The sequence below is a fragment of the Cervus canadensis genome, chromosome 7, assembly GCF_019320065.1.
Source record: "Cervus canadensis isolate Bull #8, Minnesota chromosome 7, ASM1932006v1, whole genome shotgun sequence".
NCBI classification, from domain to species: Eukaryota; Metazoa; Chordata; class Mammalia; order Artiodactyla; family Cervidae; genus Cervus; species Cervus canadensis.
The window spans coordinates 27,529,543-27,551,594 of NC_057392.1; the positions used below are offsets into that span (position 1 = coordinate 27,529,543).

Consider the following 22,052-nt stretch of genomic DNA (forward strand, 5'->3'; position numbering starts at 1 on the left):
ATCACACACACACACACACACACACACTCACTCATGAACACTTTGAGACATACATGTACCATATATAAATTTTTTGTTCTTACTAGTATATAATGTACGATTTAAAGTATGCACAAAATACAAACATTTCAAAGGGTAAATCAGAAGCTAAATTTGGATAATTCAATTGCTTTCTTAATGTACCCTCTTAGGTTACTGGGGTATAATACTTTGGAGACCCCTGTTCTAAGGAAGAAAACACAGAGCTGAAGGGAATCTTAGAACACTTTATAAATGATGGTCAGGGTGCTGAAGGCTGCAGGGAACACAAAACACACGTAGAAAATAATTTGTTGGGCTAAATTTGAATATATTTATGCCGCCCGTAGGTAAACCCATATGCCCAGCACATGCATTTACATTTGTGAAGTGAAGTGTTGAAGTGTTAAAATGTTAGTTGCTCAGTCATGCCTGACTCTTTGCACTCCCATGGACAGTAGCCTGCCAGGCTCTTCTGTCCATGGGGTTCTCCAGGCAAGAATACTGGAGTGGGTTGCCATTTCCTTCTCCAGGGGATCTTCCCAGCCCAGGGACTGAACTCAGGTCTCCCACATTGCAGGCAGATTCTTTATCATCTGAGCCACCAGACGTTTCACACATTCATATTTAGTGCTTATCAATTTCATGAGTTGAGAAATGCAAAACTCATTTTTCTTTTCAAGGTAAGATGTTATAGGATATTTTTTGGGCTATGAGTCAAAATAGGAAGTCTAAATCTTTATTTCTAGTTCAGTCATTCAAGTTGATAACATATTTGGTCTCCCCTCTTCTCCAACGTACCTTGCTTTGCTGAGGTTCCCTGTGACCTAGAACATAACTGATGAGCTACATCAGTTATTAAATCTGGATGGCTCGAAGTTCACTTGAACATCATCTCTGCCCACCCTCTTCCTTCCTCACACAGTGAGTCCTTCCCATGTGGCAAGTCTTGTGTTGACATCGGGATTATAAGACAATTTGCCCACCCACCCCACAGAACTTGGTTTAAGGAGAAAAAGAAGTTTCAAAACAGATCATTATGGCAACACATAAGTATTGCCATCAGGTGTGGACACCTTACAAAAGGCATTGGAGAGAAGTAAGAGGAACTCCCTCTGAAAGCTGGAGGAGGTGACCTTTGAGCTGGGCTTTAAGGCATGCATAGGAGTTTGTCAGACACAGGGCACAGAGAAGGAGTCTGAGGTAAAGGGACCTTGCTGAGCAAAAGCATTAGGCAGGAAACCTGCTTTATCAGCATTCCTCTTGGGTGAAGGGCAAGGTCTTCTAACTCAGTCATTTAAATGAGGTAATTTAAATTGATGTGAAATAATAACCCCATGCACTTACTGAACAGTAGGCTCTTGGGTTTGTACATTCAGAACGGCTCTGAGAGTAAATTATTTCGTATGGTTTGGCCACGACAGTGTGTGGAAACTTTCTCAGCAGAACACAGTGAGTACTTCTCATTTACAGTAAAATCTGGAATGTTTGGGAATGGTCTGGGTTAGGAAAATTGAATTTTCAGATTAGCTGCATAAAAATGGAAAGTCTGGTTTTAAAAAAGACCTTCCTAATTTTGTTTTCCTTTGAAGAGATTAACTGCTGTTTGTTAACATGTTAATCTTATCTAGCGACAGAGAAAAGTATCCTGTCTTTTCAGCTTTACCAAGTGCTTTTCTAAAATTTAACCTGGTTAGCGTTTTGCCATGACTTTTAAAGACTACATAGTATTTCAGCTTATAAATATTTTATACATTTAAAATCGGGTCCATGTTACTGATAATCCAGGTTGGCTTGGAGGTTTCAATATTATAAATAATGTAGAGAGCACACTTGTACATAATCCCAATGCATATTTTATTAATTCTTAGAAGTAAATTGACTGGGTCAGAGATTATAAATAAGTAGTTTTAAACTTTGGTTATGCACTGTCAAGTTGTTGCCAGAAAAAAAGCCATGCCAAATGACTCAATCTGAGGCTGTGTACAAAGCCATTTATCTCTGTACGCTTGTGGATGATAAGCACTTGTGATGCATCTTTTAAAATCTCTGATTATTTGATCAGTGAAAAGCTGTGTTTCTTGGATCCCTGGCTCCTTCTTGGTCTCATTTGCCAATATCTTCCCCTCTGCCTGGCCCCTGGGCTGCTCACGACTCAGTCTGGGACTACTTCTTCCACACCCTAGGTCTAGGAGAATCTCATCCATTTCCATGTCTCACTCTATTTGTAGACTTAAACAATAGTGGCATCCATCTGGCCCAGCCCTCTCTGTTGAACATCAGGTCCATCAGCTCAGACCCCAGTTCTCATCAGAGCCTGCCCTAGTGCACCCGCTCAAACCTCACCTCCAGATCAGGATCCTGTTTCTATACTGAGATTTTGTACCAGAGTGAGCTCCACATCGATCAGTATCAAAACTTTCTAACAATGTGGGCATCTGATAACACAGTAGTGATTTTAGCTACAGGTGAAGATCCTGTGTCCTCTGAATCAGCAGCTCACCCACATCCAATCCACTCTTCCTCATGTCAGGAGTCATCTCTGAGACCTTGCCTACCTCTCTACTCATGCCCCAGCACCCAGCTGTCAGAGACACCTATTGATTCTACCTGGAATGTGTGACTCTGAGCTCCTGGCTCCTCTTGGTCCACTGACACCATCCTTGTCCGAACACACATCAGTGATTTTAGCTTGGTTTATAGAAAGTGCCTGATAACCAGACTTCCAGCATCTATGCTTGCCTCTTGATGATTTTGGAAAGCAAGTCCGATCCTCTTTCTTCCTCGAATGAAACCCGGAAATGTTTCTTGTTCAGCTAGGAAGATGCTGATGGTCCTCAAGGCACCCACCAAGCCCTGCATGGCGTGGTTCAGCCCTAAGTTCCTTCCCACACCCCCTCCACCTCCCCAACTCACTTCCTGGAAGATGCAGACTCCAAGCCTTGGCAAATGCCAAGTGGCCCTCTGCCCAAACACTCATCCTTTTCCCAGCCTGCCTGCTAACTTGCCAAGTGCTCATCCTTCTTGATGTCTCCACCTTAATGCCACCTCCCCAAGGAAGTCTTCCTGGAACCACAGGCTAGGACATGTTGTACACCCCATGTTCTAGTCTAACAACTTATTTAGTACTTTCTTTCCTGCTCTGTTGGAAGCTACATGAAAGTGAGGACCAAGTCAGTCTTTTTCCCTGCTGGATCTCCAGTCCCCTCCACAGTACCGCACATAGTAGGTACTCGATACACTCTTGGTGACTGAATGAATGAATAACTGTTGAAATAGCTTCAAGTACATTTATTTGGAATTGTTTATTTGTACATGTTACTATTTTGGGGAAAAGGATTTCTACTGATTTACAAGAACTCTGTCCTCGGTAGTAAATTTTCTTTGGGTAAGTCACATTTTGGGTGTTTTGTTTATTGCAAACATATAACAGTAACAGCTAACTCATATCATCATTAGTGTGAACAGGTGGAGTTTTAAGGTGCGTTTTATGTTTAACCTCACACCACCCTAGCATAAACCAGCATGATTATTAGCACTACTGTGCAGAGGAGGAAACTGAATTTCAGAGGGCTTAATTAAGTTGTTGAAAGTCACACAGCAACTTTTAGCAGAAGCAGGACCCTAACCTCTTTCATATGGTTTTCTCTTTTTTTAAGCTTTTTATTTTCTGTTCGGAGGCAGTCAGTTAACAATGTGGCTATCGTTTCAGGTGAGCAGTGAAGGGACTCAGTCCTACATGCACATGTACCCATTCTCCTCCAAACTCCCCTCCCATCCAGGCTGCCACATACAATTGAGCGGAGTGCCCTGTGCTATACAGTGGGTCCTTGTTGGTTGGGCATTTTAAATAGAGCAGTGTGGACAGATGACCCTGTCCTCTTCACCTTTACACTACGCTGCCTCTGAAGAAGGGTTTATTTATTTATTTATTTTAAGTACAGAGGAGGTAATAATCAACCTGCCATTTGAAGAACAGGTAGAGTTTGACAGAGAAGGAGAGAGCAGGACAAGCACCCTTAGGAGGGAGCAGCTGCCGGTCATGGAGCCGTGAATGTGCTGAGCGGTCAGGTAAGGGCAAGGACACACTCAGGCTACATTCTGGAGGCAACAAAGCTGAAGAAGGTAGAGAGTCAGGGCTTAGAAGAGCTTTCTGCTTTGCAAAGGTGATCAGGATTTATCCTGTTAGCAGTAGAGGCTGCTGGAGGATTTATGAAGGCATCTATTGTCTACATTATCCTTTAGATAAGTAAGCTTTCTTTTTTCCTGGTAAGAATTGTGATGAAATCATGCTAGCATAAAGTTGCATGCAACCAAATAGTGTTTTAAGGGTAAAAATTCACTTTTCCAGTTCTGAGAAGTCAGCCCAGGATGCTGTGAAGACAGCATCACGTGTGTACCTGAGATGCTACTTCCTTCTGTAAGAAACTGTACCATGAGTTCCAGAGGAGGGGGTGTTGGACTGTCTTCCTGGGGGTTATGGTTGCTCCAATGATGTGAGCACCAGAGTAAAGGTCACTGCCTACGCTATTGCCCACAGAGATGTCTTACCGGAAAAGGAGTCCACGGTGATTTCAGCTGTGAAATATCCCAACTCCTCTTCCAGAAGAAACAGCATCTATCTGAAAAAAGGAGAAAGTGAAAAAAAGTGTTAGTCACTCAGTTGTGTCTGACTCTTTTGCAACCCCGTGGACTAGAGTCTGCCAGGCTCCTCTGTCCATGGGATTCCTCAGGCAAGAATCCTGGAGTTGATTGCCATTCCCTCCTCTAGGGGGTCTTCTTGACTTAGGGATTGAACCTGGGTCTCCTGCATTGCAGGTAGATTCTTTACGGTCTGAGCCACCAGGGAAGCTATCTATCTGAAAGGCTAGTCATTATCAATGGCAAGAGGGTGTTTACAGGAAATTAATCAATAAGGATTCAATAGGTTGGCCCCACTGACATTATCAGATGTTAACATTATCAAATGTGACATTATTGGCGTTATCAGAATTACTGTCTCACCCACAGCAAGGCTTACACCCAGGTCCACGGAACCTGGAGAAATGAGGGATACAGTCAAGCATGTCTGTGACCTGGGATGCTGGGGAGGGATGAGATAGGACAGGGGAAGTTCACCTGTAACTAAAATCTATACTTTTTCTTTTACTATGAATGTGTAACACACCACCATCATTTTAGTCCCAGGTATGATTTCATCATAGTGGAAGTCACAGTATTTCAACACGTAGTTGCTTCAGAGGTCTTGAAATAACATTTCAGCTCACCACCCCTTCGCTGGAATTCTCCAGGCCAGAATACTGGAGTGGGTGGCTGTTCCCTTCTCCAGCGGATCTTCCTGACCCAGGAATTGAACCAGGGTCTCCTGAATTGCAGGCAGATTCTTTACCAGCTGAACTACCAGGGAAGCCCTTCAATATGACTAGCTCTTCGTAATTAATACTTGCAAAAGAAGTGCAACTTTGTTTTAAAATATTTTATTATTATTTATGTCTTTTGTAGTCATATATTTTTAATTTTTATGTATGTAAACACATTCTGAGAAGGCAGTCTTAGGTCTTACCTGTCTGCCACAAAGGACTATAATGCAAAAAAGGTTAAAAATCCCTGAGCCATATAGAAAACACACTTGTGGTTGCCATGAGGGAGGGGGAGGAATGAAGTGGGGGCTTGGGGTTACCAGATGCAAACTATTATATACAGAATGGATAAACAACTTATCTATAAGATCCGACTGTATAGCACAGGGAACCATATTCAACATCCTGTGATAAACCATAATAGAAAAGTATATGAAAAAGAATACACACACACACACACACATATATATATCTGTGTAGCCGAATCACTTTGCTATGCAGCAGAAATGAACACAACATTGCAAATCCACTATACTTCTATAAAAGATATTTTTAAAAGAGTCCCTGAGCTGAAATATTAAAAACAAGGCCAGCTTACTAGATTTACTAGACTTCCTGACACCCTCTGGTGCACCACGCATGATAAAGCTTTCCTCCCATGAATGTCCGAGTTGTTTCCAGGATTCCCAGTACTAGGAAAGTATGGGTTGCTCTTCTTCTAAGAAAGTTGTCTGCACTTTGAATCTTGTCTGAGTTTTTTTTTTTTTCCTACTTTCTGAGCTACTCTTGAACATTGATCTGCTCTAACCTAGGGTTCCCTGGTTTAGCAAATAAAAATATAGGACTCTTTTTTACTCTATCTATATGGTACACATATGTGGATTTCAAATAAACAATGACTAATTTTGAGAATAAGTATATATCAAGTACTGAATAACATATTTAAACTAAAAATCATTTGTTGTCCATTTGAAATTCAGTTTTAACTCACCATTTCATATTCTATCTGGCAACCCTAAAAACACTAAAATTGGGCCAATATCCCCCAGCTAATAAGCTACAGATGATTAGAACGTGTTTTCTTACACTGTTTACTCAGGGAGGTTAGTTAATCGCCAATAATCTCAGACTAAATGTGATGCTATTAATATTTTGAAGTCTGAAATTTTCTTATTATTACTCAGTGATCACAAACACCTATGTCTTCAACTTTGGGAAAAGCAGACAACTCAGAAATATTGCCAGACCTTAAAGTATCTTGACCACCGTCCAAGAATTTTAGTTTTGACTGTGTCTCCTTGAGATCTCATGATAATTCATTTTCTATATCAGAGAAATGTGGTCAAAGTTTAGACTGACAGTGAAACTGAATTTCAAAACCTCTTGACACTCATCCTATTGTTAAATAACTCCTTGGTTCTAAATCAAGGAATAGTCATAATTTCCTTTGTCTGGGATGAGATTTCAATCATGAGAATGAAGAGCATAGACATGACCGAGGAGAATTTCACTCTTGCGTCCAGGGGAATCACACCAAAACCCATTAATCATCAATTGATCGAGGCCAAGAAGTCCAAATTTACTTTGGACAGAAGAAACTGTAGTCAACATGAAGCCAGAAAAACAAGCCAGCCCAAATTCAGTACATATATTTATAATACAATACTCTTTCTATCAGTGGTGACTCAGTGGTTAGAGAATCCACTTGCAACGCAGAAGATGCAAGAGACATGGGTTTGATCCCTGGGTCAGGAAGATCCCCTGAGGTAGGAAATGGCAACCCACTCCAGTATTCTTGCCTGGAGAATCTATTAGACAGAGGAGCCTGTGGGCTACAGCTCACAGGTTGCAAAGAATTGAACATGACTGAGTGTCTGAGAATACACACACGCACACACTCTTTCTGTAAATCTATGCCTTCATCATAGTAACAAATATATTACAAATGTGAGACAAAGACAGACAGACATGAATTGTTAAAGGCGGTGGGTTCAATGGCTTAGTGAGTGAGAGATTTTAGGGAAAAGCCAGTCTGGGTACTGCAAATTATATAATGATGCAATGTAAAAACGCAATGATCTAGCCTCAAGCAACTTCTGAAGGACAAAGATGGGGGCTTGAGGAAACAAACTTGCACTTTTGCTTTCCATTTTTTTCTTCGTCTTTTAGTGCTCTGACGATACCCAGTTTGAAGTTTCATTGACTAGAATACACTAAATAAAATATTTGTTTCTCTACAAGTATCATCTGAAGAAAAAAAAAAAAAAACGAGATACCTTCTGTCCTGAATTATTTCCAGGTTACAGGTTACAATCAGACACACCTGAACACCCTATATTTTCACCTCTTTATCTCAAGTTTGGAGCCATCTCCCCTGTGGCACATTTGGATGAATCCAGACAAGAATAGAAAGTAAGATTCCGCGGGCTAGTTAAATCTCTTCCCTAAAGACAAAGTTGGGGGCAGTGCATTAGGGCGTCTAGTGCAATCCAATCGGCCTTGTTTTTTTTTCCTATCAGACATAAATTTTCCTGTTTGGCCAGTCATCTTACAACAATGCATGTCCAAACCATGCTGTGATTAGAAGGGAGTATACGCTTATTACCCAAGTTCTTCACATGTTGGAGCATAGAGAGACCAAGGGTGGTAAACCAAAGGAAATTTCCATTTGCTTTTTAGCTGCTGCACATTTTTACTCTATAGGAAAGTTAACTATTATTAAGTAATGATGTTCAGCTGAAGTTGGTCACTCGTAACAACAGACAGATGTATAATGTTTTATTTGGGTTAGCCAGCTCTCTCCCAAAATAAAGGGCCTGAAATTAAACTGTCTTTAGAAAAATATTCAGCAAATGATACCTTATTCCAGGGCTTGGATTCTTTGCCATGGAAAATGGAAAATGAGTCTGCTAGTGAACTCAGTATCTGTTTAAACTTGACTTTATCCAGAGAAAGCTTGATATTCTACAGAATGAAAAAAATTTTTAGAAGAGCCTATGCTGAGGGGCAAAGAGCATAACTATGCAAACCGCATGGAGAGATGGAAAAGGATTTTTTAGTTACTTATGGAATTTGAAACAATAATAATGGAATGGAAACATAGGAAAAAAGCTAAATATGTGACCACAGAGGCAAATTGGATCATTAGAGGCTCACATGCAATGTCAAATGTGGGATTTGTCTTTAAAGCAGTACTTGATGCTTTTCCAACATACAATAAGGCGCAAAAGACTTTGCCAGTTCTCCAAGCGAGAACCTCTAGCCACATAATCCTTTCGGAAGTCGGGTATTTTTAAGATACTGGTTCTGATTTAGCGGCCCGAGGTCAGGACCACTTTAGCTGGTGCTTCTGATGAACATTTCCAAGTGATGCTGGTGCTTCAGACCTTCTTTTATATGCTGCCCTGTCTTCAGGGTCCAGGGTGATGGATAGCTCATCTCAGGATATTTCATGTCCACAAAGACAGCTAGACATCTCCCATTCAAATGGACTAAGACTCACAAAGCCTTGTTTCCAGCCCTATTCCTGCCACTGACTCAATGACCTTGAATAAATAACTCAACCTTTGTGGTCCTCTTTTTCCCTGGATACAAAGTGCAAAGTTTAAACCAGATCGGCCCTCCTCAGGGTACTCTCAAATGTTGGGCAAGTGGCGAATTTAGAGTTAAGCATGTTTCTTTGCTGCAGAACTCTCAGACCCTGTAATACACAAATGTGCAGCGTGAGTCTAGAGTAGGTGGAGAGAGTGGGGTACTTGAGGGTTCAGGATGCAAGACATCCCCAAATTACCCAACCATGAATCACTTTATTTGTGGAACACCTCTATCACTTATTTGTGTTAGTCGCTTAGTCCTGTTTGGTTTTTTTGACCCCATTGACAGTAGCCCGCCAAGTTTCTCTGTCTATTGGATTCTCCAGGCAAGAATACTGGAGTGGATAGCTATTCCCTTTTCCAGGGGATCTTCCCAGGGATCGAACCCATGTCTCTTGCGTTGAAGGCGGATTCTTTACCTTCTGAACCACACACTTAGGGGAAGCCTGAGCAAGAGGACTGCTAAGGTCCTTCTAGCTTCAGCTGTCTCAGTCCTAAGCTCCACGATCTTTCCTCCAGCCTCTGATGTTCTTAACTAGTGAACCCTCAAATCTACTGTAAGATGGTATCCATCATCCTAGAAAGAAAACTTGGAGAAATTTTAAACCAGTTGCTTGCCTTTTCCCCCAAATTCTCATTTTCCCCCTCAAGACAATGCATCTGAACTTATAAGCCCTAGGAGGCCCTTTTCTGGCTAACTGAAAATGCCACCCAACAGCTATCATATATTTGTATTCTTGGCCCCTTTAACTTGCTATTCCTTCTCACACCCAAGGGCCCGCTCCTTTGCTTGAAAGCAACGGGACTGAACTTTTAGGCAACCTACTTTATGTGCTTGTGAATTTCCTGCAGATTCTATATAACTCTAATCTCAAAGTATCGTCTCTAGATGAGCAGCCTCAGCATCACCTGGGAGCTCACTAGAAATGCAGATTTCTAGGCTCCCCTTTAATCTGATGGGCTTCCCAGGTGGCTCAGTGGTAAAGAGTCTGCCTGCCAAGGCAGGAGATGCAGGAGACACGGGTTCCATCCCTGGGTCAGAAAGATCCCATGGAGGAGGAAATGGCAATCCACTCCAGTATTCTTGCCTGGGAAATTCCATGGGCAGACAAGCCTGGAGGGCCACAGCCCATAGAGTCACAAAGAGTCAGACACGACTGAGTGATTGAGTACTGTAAATCTACCGAATCACTCTAAACCTACTGGGCAGAGCCATGTGTATTTCAAGACCTTCGGGTAATTCTGACACTTGCTGAAGTTCTAGAACTCATGTTACAGAGATGAGAAACAGGGATTAAAGACTCAAACAGACCTTGTGCTGGATCTATTTCTTTACCTGGAAGCCGGGAATAATGGTATTAATCCTTTCTGAATCTAAGTGAGAGTTAAGTTAATATACGGCTCCTTAAATAAGGTGTGCACAGGATAAGCAATAAATCAATTATAGCTGTTGATTCTCTAAGGGCTATTAACATGTAATGAGCCAGAACTCATTTTACAATGTGCTACACAGCATTCCTCAACAGTGAGAGATGTCCTGTATGAGTTAGTTTTGAGGACAGAGGTTAGTTTTGAGGAGAGTTAGTTTTGGTTAGACAGAAGCACAGGCGTGAAGACAGGTCTGGCTTGCCAACGGGGCCCTTTAACTTTATGAACACGTATAAATGATTGAATCTCTCAAAGTTTAGTTTCCTCATTTAGAAAATCAAGAAAACACTTTTCTTCACAAGGTAAAGAGAAGGATTAAATAAAATACTATCAGTGTGTATATGTTAGTTTCTCAGTCATGTCCAGCTCTTTGCGACCCCATGGACTATAGCCCGCCAGGCTCCTCTGTCCATGGAATTCTCCAGGCAAGGATATTGGGGTGGGTTGCCATTTCCTTCTCCAGGGGATCTTCCCGACCCAGGGATCGAACCTGGGTCACCCATACTGCAGGCACATTCCTTACCGTCTGAGACACCAGGGTTTGAAAAGGGCCCAGTCCCTTTTGTAGCAGCCCCCAGCCCGCATGAAGGCTATCAACGACATAAGCCCTGGTGTGCTGGTCATCACAGATCATGATGCTACATGATCCTTAAACAAGGGCTTCTTGCTCCACAGAAATAAGAACAACGGGACCTGAGGCTCTTATATCTTACCATGAAAAACTGCTTTTTCCTGAGAAATTTAAGTAACGATTTCAAAGTAATGGAATGAGAAGAATTTTTCACTTTTTCTATGCTGTCCTTAGGGATCAGGCAAATCTTTCCTCCCATTGAAATCTTACGAGGTTTATATTTCTTTTATTTATTTTTTAATTGGAGGAAAATTACCATGTTGTATTGGTCTCTACATTACTACAATGAAAATCAGCCATGAGTATACATGTGTCCCCTCCCTCTTGAGCTTCCCTCCCACCCCACATCATCCCTCTAGGTCATCACAGACAGCCAGGCTGGGCTCCCTGTGTTATATAGCTACTTCTCCCCAGCTATCTACTTTACACGTGGTAGCATATATATTCTTTTCCTATTCTGTGTTTAGCCATAGACCAACATTCAAAGTTCACACTGAGGGCTATTTCAAGACTTCACCTCTTTTCTTTAAATACAGTACCTTTTAGATCAGACACTTAGTCCTAAAATACAAAAATATGTAGTAAGAGCTTCGCTGTGATCAGACTCACTGGTTGTGTCTCAGTATCAGACAAGGGGCTTCCCTTGTAGCCCAGTCAGTAAAGAATCTGCCTGCAGTGCAGGAGACCTGGGTTCGATCCCTAGGTTGGGAAGATCCCCTAGAGAAGGAAATGGCGACCCACTCCAGTATCCTTGCCTGGAAAATCTCATGGACAGAGGAGCCTGGTGGGCTACAGTCCATTGGTTCACAAAGAGTCGGGCATGGCTGAGCGACTAACACTTACTTACACTTACAGTATCAGACAAGTCCAAGAAATCAACAAGGTCACAGGACTCTTTTCTCTCCCGTGTTACAAGTCAGCCTGGGTGCAGCTACAGCTCACTTCCGAGGGTCTCCCTCATCCCACCTCAGCCCCCATCACTGTCTAGAGGAGGAAACAGTCCACTCCTAGCCTCCCCTGAGAGCAGGGGCAGAACCAGAACTGAGCCATCCTTACTCAATTCAGGTGAGGCTTGGGTCACCGCAGCGACATGCCATTGGAAGAGGCGGTCACATGACCACATCCGACCCAGAGGGTGAACACACATCCCCCAGCAGGGATCGACCCGGGGAAGGAGGCTCATGGACGGATGATGGGCCCCCCAGAGGTTGGAAGCCACAACCACCACAAGGAAAGGTGACCATGGCTCCCCCAACGAGGTTGCAAGTTCCTATTTTCAAAGACAGCTCATTAAGATACAGGACACCGGGTGATGAATTTGTTGTAACCTTAACCAGACCCCCATATTCCTCATGGAGAACAATGTCCAATGCCACAGCCTCTCAAACTTGCTAGTCCTGCCAGCCACCCTTAGTCCTCAGAAGGGTTTGCAGGAGGAAAGAGTCATTTCCCCGGCAGATGACAACCAAAGGGCCCTGCCTTGGGAACCTGTTGAGGGGCCACTCGGGGCACCTTGTTCTCCTTAATGAGCACGCCCAGTTCTGAGGCCACCTGGGCAAAGCCGTCCGTGTCCTCAGCTGCCACGGAGGGAGCCAAGAAGCGGATTCAGGGCAGGAGGCGCCGCCGCTGGAGCGAGGCTGCCGCTGCTCCGAAGAGCGGGGGGAAGATGGCGGGAGGCCAGCGCCGAAGGCCCCCGTGCGTGTGTTTATGTGACCACAGTCACAGGACCCAGAGACAGGATAGCTAAGCCTCGCTGAGTTTATTTTCCATTACTTTTAAACCTTTGGAGTGCAGTGAACCCCAACTACATTCTTGTCAAGCATTCTTAAAAAAAAAAAAAAATTCAGCACTTAATATTTAAACCCATATACCCTTCAAGTGAAATATCAGCCAGGTGTTTCAGATTCCTAGCAAAGAGAGAGATCATCAAAAGACTGCTTTGTCAGAAATATTTGACACCTGAGAAAGCTTTTTAAGCAACTTTTCTTACAGACAGGCAGCTGTTTTGCCAGAGTTCTCAAGTCAGAGTCCCTCAGATTCCAATTCTAGTCGGGAAGTTATGGTTGGATATGAATTTCACTTTAAACCTCGCCACCCCGTTTGAAGGTATGTAGAATGAGATCACTGGAGGCGTGATTGAGAAGCTCCAGGTTTAGGGAGCCACTGTCTCCCCATTTTTTAATTATTTTTTTCTGCAAGTGCATGCATTCTGTCAGCCCACCATGGAACACAGAATTTTATCCCAGGACGGGAAAACTGAAAATTTCCAAAATTTGACTCAGCAGAGTTCTAAATTCTTAGAAGTTTACAGTGTTGTACTACGAGGAAGGAAAAATCATTCTTAAACCATAGTTTCTTTTCCCAGCCAAGCATTATGTGAAAGTTAGCACAGTTATCCCATTTTTGAGAGTCAGATACCCTGTAAAGACAGGTTAGTTAGTAAAAGTGGTGGGTGAAAGTCTATTGTGGAAATGAAAGACTTGCCTGTGCTTAATGTTGGCTGATATTTCTACTAGCATTATTTGTATTACATTACATATTTAATGTAATATAAATATCTATATATGTTTACTGTAAATATTATAGAACACAAATTTTATTGCATATAATGCTTACATATTCTGTAACATAATATTTATATGATAAATATAGATAATATGTTATAGTTTTGATCAGATTCTCCATATATTGCTCCTTTAAAAAAATAATTTTATTTATTTATCTGTCTTATTTTTGGCTGCGCGAGGTCTTTGTTGCTGAGCAAGCTCTTCTCTGGCTGTGAAGAGTGGAGGTGACTCTCCAGTTGCGGCATGCAGGCCCCTCACTGTGGCGGCTTCTCTGGCTGTGGACACAGGCCCTAGACACGCCGGCTCCAGTGGTTGCAGGTCCTGGGCTCTGGAGCACAGGCCGTTTGTGGTACCCGGGCTCAGCTGTTCTGTGACACGCAGGATCTTCCCTAATCAGGGATGTAACCCGTGTCTCCTGCATTGGCAAGCAGATTCTTTAGCACTGAACCACCAGGGAAGCCCTTCTGCTCCTTTAAAGAATTAGTACTTAGCCTTGGGCCACCAGGTCACTGGCTTTCATTTATTTATAAGGATGGTGGAGACTGGGCATTTCTGAAAAGCAATAAACAGATGTTCTCCACGTCTATATGCGATAGTGTTACTTTAGAACTCTAAGGACGAGTGGGAGATAGGATATTCACCAGGCGGGGGAGAGCTGTTAAGATGTTGATACGATTCAGCTTCTGTATCCAGTGTGCTGGTTCTCAAAGTGTGTTTCTGGAGCAGCAGCATCACCTGGGAACTCCTTAGACCTGCAAATTTTCGGGCTCCATCCCAAACCTACCGAATCGGAAACGCCAAACCTGCCGGGAGGTTCTCATGCACTTAGGGTCCGAGCGTCTTCGCCAGGGTGGTCAAGAGTGTGGGCACAGGGGCTTCACGGGGACCCTCCTGCCGGGTGCCCGCTGCTGAGAGCTTGGATTCTCTATGGCCCCGTTTCCTCCTCGTGGGATGCTCTGAGGGCTAATTATGGCCACCCGTGAAAAGCACCTAGAAGAGTGGCTGGTCCCTGGCTATCGTGTTATCTATTTATGATGATGAGTACTGTAATTGGTGATCTGAAGCTTTAGTGTTGTTCTCACTCACCTGAATCTTTATTACTGTCCTTTTATTTTCTGTACCTTTCCCACTTTGGGCTGGGCTTCCCTGATGGCTTAGATGGTAAACAACCTGCCCACAATGCAGGAGGCCTGAATTTGATCCCTGGGCCAGGAAGAGCCCCTGGAGAAGGGAATGGCAACCCACTGCAGTATTCTTGCCAGGAGAATTCCACGGACAGAGTCTACAGTCCATGGAATCACACAGTCAGATATGACTGTGACTAACACGTCCCACTTTGGACCATTTCTGGCTCCGTCCTTCCTCTGTTCCTGCTTAGTGTTTGCATATGTATTTCTCCTAATTGGTCAGGGTCTCTCTGTCCATTTACAGGTTGGTTTCTCTCTGATGGGATGGTGTGCTCCAGCTCACAGTAGTTAATTTCTTTGATCTTCCATTCTTACCGTATATATATGTATGTATAGTTAGTAAGAAGTATTTCAGAAAAGGAGCATGCCAAAGAGCCTAGTGACATCAGAACAAATTGCATTCAACTTCAGAGATTTAAGAGGGTTTGTGTGCTGACAAGAACTCTGGTCTAGCTCCCAAAGACTTGTTCTTTCTGCCATGGGCAAGACAAGTCACTGCAACCTCCCAGGTCTCCTCATTTGAAAACCGTGTGTCAGATGCCTTGGTTCTGACATTCTTTTAAACTCTAATGTTCTATGACTCAACAGTAATAATGCATTTCCACAGGCGGTAAAAATATTCTAGACTCTTCCCTTCCAATTCTCACTGTTTACTTCCTCTGCACTTCCCCTTCCTGCCTCCCTGTTTGCCGGTCAGTCGATAGTGGGCTTCAGTGGGGGTGAGTTAACCCACTCTTTCCAGGGTGTTTTACTACCGAGCTCCCTCCAGAGGGTGGGAATTCTACAGTGAGGGTTGTGGCTGGGGCTTCAGTTTCATTCCTGAAACACTCCTTGAGCCTTGATCTATTCCAGGCACCCTGCCAGATCGCCGGGGGGGCGGGGGTGGAAGGTGAACGCTGAGGGTCAGTTTCACCGGGTCAGTTTCTTAGTAAACACCTGTGAGCTCCACGTGGCCCTCTTTCTTTCAGGAAGTAGCAGAGTCCCATGGTAGCCAGGTGGGCGAAGGGGAGTGAGGACGATCCACCTGCCTTGGAGAAGACGCCATCTGACCCGCCGGCCGAGTGAGCCCCCAGGTACCACACGGTTCTGGGGGCGTGGGGTGTTGGGAGGGAGGGAGTGGGTGTTTAGCTTTGGGTTGCTGTCCACCAGCCCCTCTTTTCCACAGCGAGAGGCTGATCCCAAGGCCCTCATCCCCATCCATCTAGGTTTTCTTCCCTGTGTATGACCCCCATCCTCTGATGGCCATCGGGGTCATTGATTCCAACAACAGTTGTGGAAAACTGCAGCACAAGAGCTTTGGGGAGAAAGAGGAGACAGAGTCAGCTCATCCCTCGCCTGGCCCTCTGCCCCTTTGAAAGAGAGGTTAAAACAGAAGTGTCGTGGCCCTGCCTTCGTGAAAACAGGCCAAGTCTCCCAGCATCTGGCAGAAGGCTGAGCTGGGAGCTTCATTTGTGCCGCAGGACAGTTGTGTGTCTTGCGCACAAGAAAACTTAAGCCTCTGTTTTCACTTCAGTGGGTTGAATGGCATGCACTTTCCCCTAAGAGTTTTGTTTTATTTTAAGCGCATGCAATTACTTGTCCATAAGCTGAGTTTGTCTTTGCCAGCGCCCGTGTTCTGAGCTTGACTAGGCACTTAGGCATGCCAGCCTGGCATTATGTTTCCAAACTTCCACTGTGGTCTCTTTCCTCTTGATTCCTGAGAGGGGCTGCTGGGGGTCTGACAAAGCCCACGCTAAATTATATCCTGTACTTTTCATCTAAGTGTTCATCACTTAGTCGTGTCCAACTATTTGCCAACCCATGGACTGTACTCCACAAGGCTTCTCTGTCCATGGGGGTTCTCCAGGCAAGAATACTGGAGTGGATTGCCATGGCCTTCTCCAGGGGAGCTTCCCAACCCAGGGCTTGAACCCGAGTGTCCTGCATTGCAGGAAGATTCTTTACTGTCTAGATCACCAGGGAAGTCTACTTTTCATCTAGACTGGTCCCCAAATTAGTGGAATAGGCTTCAACAAGAAAAATAAATTCTGGATAACATAGGACCCTTCTTTGCAAGGAAAATGAAAAAGAGACTCCGCTTTCTGAGGGGAAAAAAAAAAAGATCATCTCAAGGGGCAGGCAGTAAATGGCACACTCTTAACAGTACAAGAGGAAAATTAAAAAGCCCGACAGATTTACCGCATCCTCAACAGGTATTAGCCTTTAATGGATACAGTTTCAGATTCCTTGAAGGGATTTGCCCAGAGGATTATTTCAGAAACGTCTACTGAGAAAACATTACTCCAACAGCACAGATTACGGCATGAATCACAGACCACTGTATACCAGTGTCCTTTTAAAGGGAGAATTTTTTTTTTATTGTTATTATTCTTAAAATGCCACTGAGATGGAAAATCATGCCAACCAGGTAGTTACCCTGTAATCACTCACATTATCTTTTCCAAGGAATGTCGGGGTAACTTATCTCAGTCACGAGGCAGGCATTATGAGATGCTGGGTGGCCTCACCCCAGCTTTTCCCTGTCTGTAAACGCAGGGCATTCTCTGCGGCACAGCGTGGCAGCCTAGCACCTCTTCCAGGTGAGTCTGTTCTGCTACAATTTCAGATGTCTGTACTTATGTACTTGTTCACTAGCTCTTTAAAATAGACTCTTAGGTTGATTCTACTTAGCTCAAAAGAAGTAAGGCAGAATTTTTGTGCCATACCTAAATGCCACACCTAATATTTTATATTGATAACTTGTATCTCAGCATAACCAGCCTATTGATCAAGCCATTAATAAAGCTTGATTATTTGCTCTAAGTTTGTTTTTGGTTGTTGGGTAGCTTGATCTTTCCCACTGTAATCAAGAACTGGGACAGATCAAGGATTCCAAATAATTCATCAGACTATGGGAGGAAATGAATGGCTATTAATGGCTATTGCTATATCATGCAAAAGAATAACTTTTAAAAATTTAATGAATACTACCCAAGGTTTTAAAATTTGTGCTAACATATTCCATTGCTATATCAATAAGTATCTTATGGATGGTGCATTTCAGTTATATCAGTACTGGCCCTATGCTAAGTCAACTTATTTTTAAATTTTCTATACTTGAAAACCCTTGAGAGCTGAATATACATAAATATTCATAATACTCTGTGGGGTGGATGCTAGTGAGTATGATATCAGAAAGAGAAGATTAGCATCATTTTTTGAGTGTGAAGTTCTGTTTTGATACTTTACAGCCGTTATCTCATTCAACCATTCCAAAAACTCTGAGAAGTAGACTGTATTCCTAGTTCACAGATTAGGTAGCTGGGGTCCAGAGAGGTTAAATACCTTGCCCCAGGTCACACAGTGAATAAGTTGGAAAGTCAGAATTTAACTCCAGTCTCCTGGTCTCCAGTCTATGCTCTGCACTCTACCCTACCACCATCCTCAGGTACACGTCGATGAATCTGGCCTTCGGTCTTCACCTTTCTCGTGAACTTTCGTGTACGTTCACTTTTATCTCGCAGGAGTATCTTGTTTCTACTATATGGACATATGGCAGTAAGGGGACGTCTTTCTTTGTCCTTTCCTTAGGTGGCCTCGTGAGCCGGACCATGGACCCGATTCACATCAGCATGGCCAGCGCGCCCCTGGTGAAGCACACCGCTGGCGCTGGCCTCAAGGCCAGCAGACCCCGAGTCATGTCCAAGAGCGGGCACAGCAACGTGAGAATTGACAAAGTGGATGGCATATACTTGCTCTACCTCCAAGACTTGTGGACCACCGTCATCGACATGAAGTGGAGATACAAGCTCACCCTGTTTGCCGCCACATTTGTGATGACCTGGTTTCTGTTCGGAGTGATCTACTACGCCATTGCCTTTGTCCACGGGGACCTGGAGCCCAATGAGCCCCCTTCCAATCACACCCCATGCATCATGAGAGTGGACTCCCTCACTGGGGCATTCCTGTTTTCCCTGGAATCCCAGACGACCATCGGCTATGGAGTCCGTTCTATCACCGAGGAATGCCCTCACGCCATCTTCCTCTTGGTGGCCCAGCTGGTCATCACCACCTTGATTGAGATCTTCATCACGGGCACCTTCCTGGCCAAAATCGCCAGACCCAAAAAGCGGGCGGAGACCATCAAGTTCAGCCACTGCGCCGTCATCACCAAGCAGAACGGGAAGCTGTGCTTGGTGATCCAGGTGGCCAACATGAGGAAGAGTCTCCTGATCCAGTGCCAGCTCTCGGGGAAGCTCCTGCAGACCCACGTCACCAAGGAGGGCGAGCAGATCCTCCTGAACCAGGCCACCGTCAAGTTCCACGTGGACTCCTCTTCCGAGAGCCCCTTCCTCATCCTGCCCATGACGTTCTACCACGTGCTGGACGAGACAAGCCCCCTGCGGGATCTCACCCCCCAGAACCTGAAGGAGAAGGAGTTTGAGCTGGTGGTCCTCCTCAACGCCACCGTGGAGTCCACCAGCGCCGTCTGCCAGAGCCGCACGTCTTACATCCCGGAGGAGATCTACTGGGGCTTCGAGTTTGTGCCTGTCGTTTCTCTCTCGAAAACCGGCAAGTACGTGGCTGACTTCAGTCAGTTTGAACAGATCCGGAAGAGCCCGGATTGTACCTTTTACTGCGCGGATGCTGAGAAGCAGAAACTCGAAGAGAAGTATAGGCAGGAGGATCAGAGGGAAAGAGAGCTGAGAACGCTTTTGCTGCAGCAGAGCAATGTCTGACGGCAGTGGTGTTGCCTCGGCCTATCTCCGAGCAACTTTCGCATCTGAGCTACCTTCCAATGCAGAGATCACCAGGAAACTGAAAATGTGTGGATGTGCCCTGAAACACTATGCAGACTTACAGACCTGTTCCTCTGACCTGATGGCTTTAAACAATCTTTGCCACCTCTGAGAGGGTTCCTTTCTTCAATGCTCTGTCTGAAGCAAACTCCCCAAATTCAAATTTTCCAAAAGGGGGCTGTATTTCAAAAAAGCTGGTGGAGGGCTATGGGAACAATGTCCTACTGAGCGGACAGACATTTCAGGATGCTGATACTGAAAGGAATGCACTTCTTATACAAGGACGTCAGCTATAATATAAGGTATTTATTCAGTCCAAGTATGAAAGACATCACAACCGAGAGCTGAAATGTGGTTCGGTATCCACTTACATCGTTGCTTTAAAACACACTCATTTTTTCAAGCAGAGAAAACAGTATTTATAATGGAGGCTATCTGGTCATACATAAACTGGGGCAAAGGGACTCTGTATTCACAAAGTATAATAATTCCATTTTTACCTTTTTCAGTGCATGTTGTTGTACAGAGTGAAATTGACCAAATTAGGAATGAACTGTTGTAAAAACATGCAAATGGAGATGATGTAATTGTTCACATTAAATTTTTTGTTGAAATGTACTAGCCCCTTTCTGTTTAAACTGACGTTCACAGGTTAGTAGCACCCATCAGCATCATCCAGGAGCTTTATTAGTAACTTAGTCCCATATGGGCTTAATCTGTCATAGTCTGTATCTTAACAGGATCGCCAAGTGATTCATGCAAAAATGAAAGTTTGCAAAGCTTCTCTCCCGACAAAGTTTCCAAAGTAACTTTCTGAATCCAGGGGACTCTGCTCATCCCTCATCCCCTGTTCTTTATTGTGGACTGATATTCCTTTCAGGGGTTTCCTTCCTTATCTATTAAAATACCTTATCCACAGAGGAACTGCCATGGACATTTCAAGAGCAAAATAACACTCTTGATAGTAATGGTTGTCTCTCTCAAGTCAAGTACATGCTTGCTGATTACAATCAGCACAAGAGAAAATTTCAACCGCATAACAATCAAAAATTTGCTCCTACATTGAAGTCCAGGAGATTGGCTGGGGCCGTGAAGAACAGGAGGAGCCAAGGCGAAGGAGTTCAAATGCAGATGACTCCTTGAAGCATGAACAAAGCTTGATACCCCGATAGCATGTAAAGGGTGCCCTCAGTATTGAAATAAATCTCATACAACTCAGTGTTCCAGAGTAACATTTGGATTTTGGCAGGATTTAGAGCATTTCTTTGGGGGCGGAGAATCAATGTGCTAGGATTGGCTAAATGTGCAAAAGGTGAACTCTCATATCATTCAGACCAGGACAGATTTGAACATTCATTGTTCAAATGAAGAATGGATGTGCACGTGACCCCATGTGTATGCATATGCTGACCTGCACACACATAGACCTGAACACACACACACACACACAGAGGCATGCTCCTCCTGGCTCTTCCGTCATGGTTGTGGAAATTATCCGCAAAGACATTTGTGATGAAGACAGCAAGTCTTCGACAAATGTGCTCATGTTTATTTTGTTCTTTAAGAATGGGAGCACTGGGACTCAGAGCAAACAAGGCCTGTGATCTGGATTCAGGCTATCTGTGAAATGGTGTCATATCATGATGTTACCATAATCCCAAGTCTCCTGCCATTAAACAGAAAATGTGCCTGAAACCTCTGACCCAGAACTGAACATTTAACACAGGTATAAAAACAATGGAGTTGAAGTTGTGAAAGTTTAAGAAACAATCCTAGTGCACAAGAAATTATTGTCTTCAGTTATTCAGGAAGTTTTTTTGTTTGTTTCTGTTGATCATTTTATGGCAGTTTGTTTTAGATCTTCATTCTCTTTAAAAAGTCACATTAGTGTAGTTAGATATTAGCCCTTTCAATTATTAAACTTTTTAATTGCATAATGTAGTGAAATCATAGGAAGATAATGCCTCGGCATGTTTACAATTTTTCGCTTGTACCATAAAGTTTATTCACAGATTTATATCAGTGCTAATTTAAGTGTGATCAAGATTGGGAATCTTACATACTTATATTGTATATGGTACAATGATATAGCATAAGATTGAAAAGTCTTTCTTTGTGTTCATTTTGCATATCTATTTTGGCCAAATTTGGAAGACTTGATCATCTGATCTATTGCAATACACACAAAATAAATGTGTAGTTTCTCAGAACCCAATATTTGTACCAGTCAATAAATCATGTTATAACAAACTATTCAATAAATAGCACTAAAGTTGTGTCTGATTTGAAACTTAGTATTTTCTAAGCACACTTACTTATTATTACTTTGTACAAAATCCTTTCGTGCTAACATGCTCACAAAAGGATTCAGGTGGCAAAATTATTTGATTGTACCTGGACATGAATCTGACTGAAACAGACTCATACTCAACATCCAACCAAGAACAGTCAAACTAATAGAGCGTTTTGACCCATAAAAAGGGTTTTTGC

The 22,052-nt window shown here is 43.5% G+C and overlaps 1 protein-coding gene across 6 annotated transcripts; it reads left to right on the plus strand.

The window, feature by feature from the left end:
- The first annotated feature begins 4,070 nt into the window (after positions 1-4,070).
- KCNJ15 (potassium inwardly rectifying channel subfamily J member 15) lies at positions 4,071-21,845 on the plus strand. Of its 6 annotated transcripts, none has more exons than XM_043474733.1 (4): positions 12,947-13,136; positions 13,777-13,946; positions 15,753-15,857; positions 18,355-21,845. In XM_043474733.1, the coding sequence occupies exon 4, from the start codon at positions 18,375-18,377 to the stop codon at positions 19,500-19,502; it is 1,128 nt and encodes a 375-aa protein (XP_043330668.1). In that variant the 5' UTR covers positions 12,947-13,136; positions 13,777-13,946; positions 15,753-15,857; positions 18,355-18,374; the 3' UTR covers positions 19,503-21,845. The 6 variants fall into 6 exon arrangements, with proteins under 6 accessions (XP_043330670.1, XP_043330668.1, XP_043330664.1 ...); XM_043474729.1 differs by having other exon boundaries at positions 13,777-13,915; XM_043474734.1 differs by having other exon boundaries at positions 13,777-13,821.
- Positions 21,846-22,052: the final 207 nt, after the last annotated feature.

Coding starts and splice junctions, on each gene's coding strand:
- KCNJ15 (XM_043474735.1), top strand. CDS start 18,375: ATGGACCCGATTCACATCAGCATGGCCAGCGCGCCCCTGGTGAAGCAC.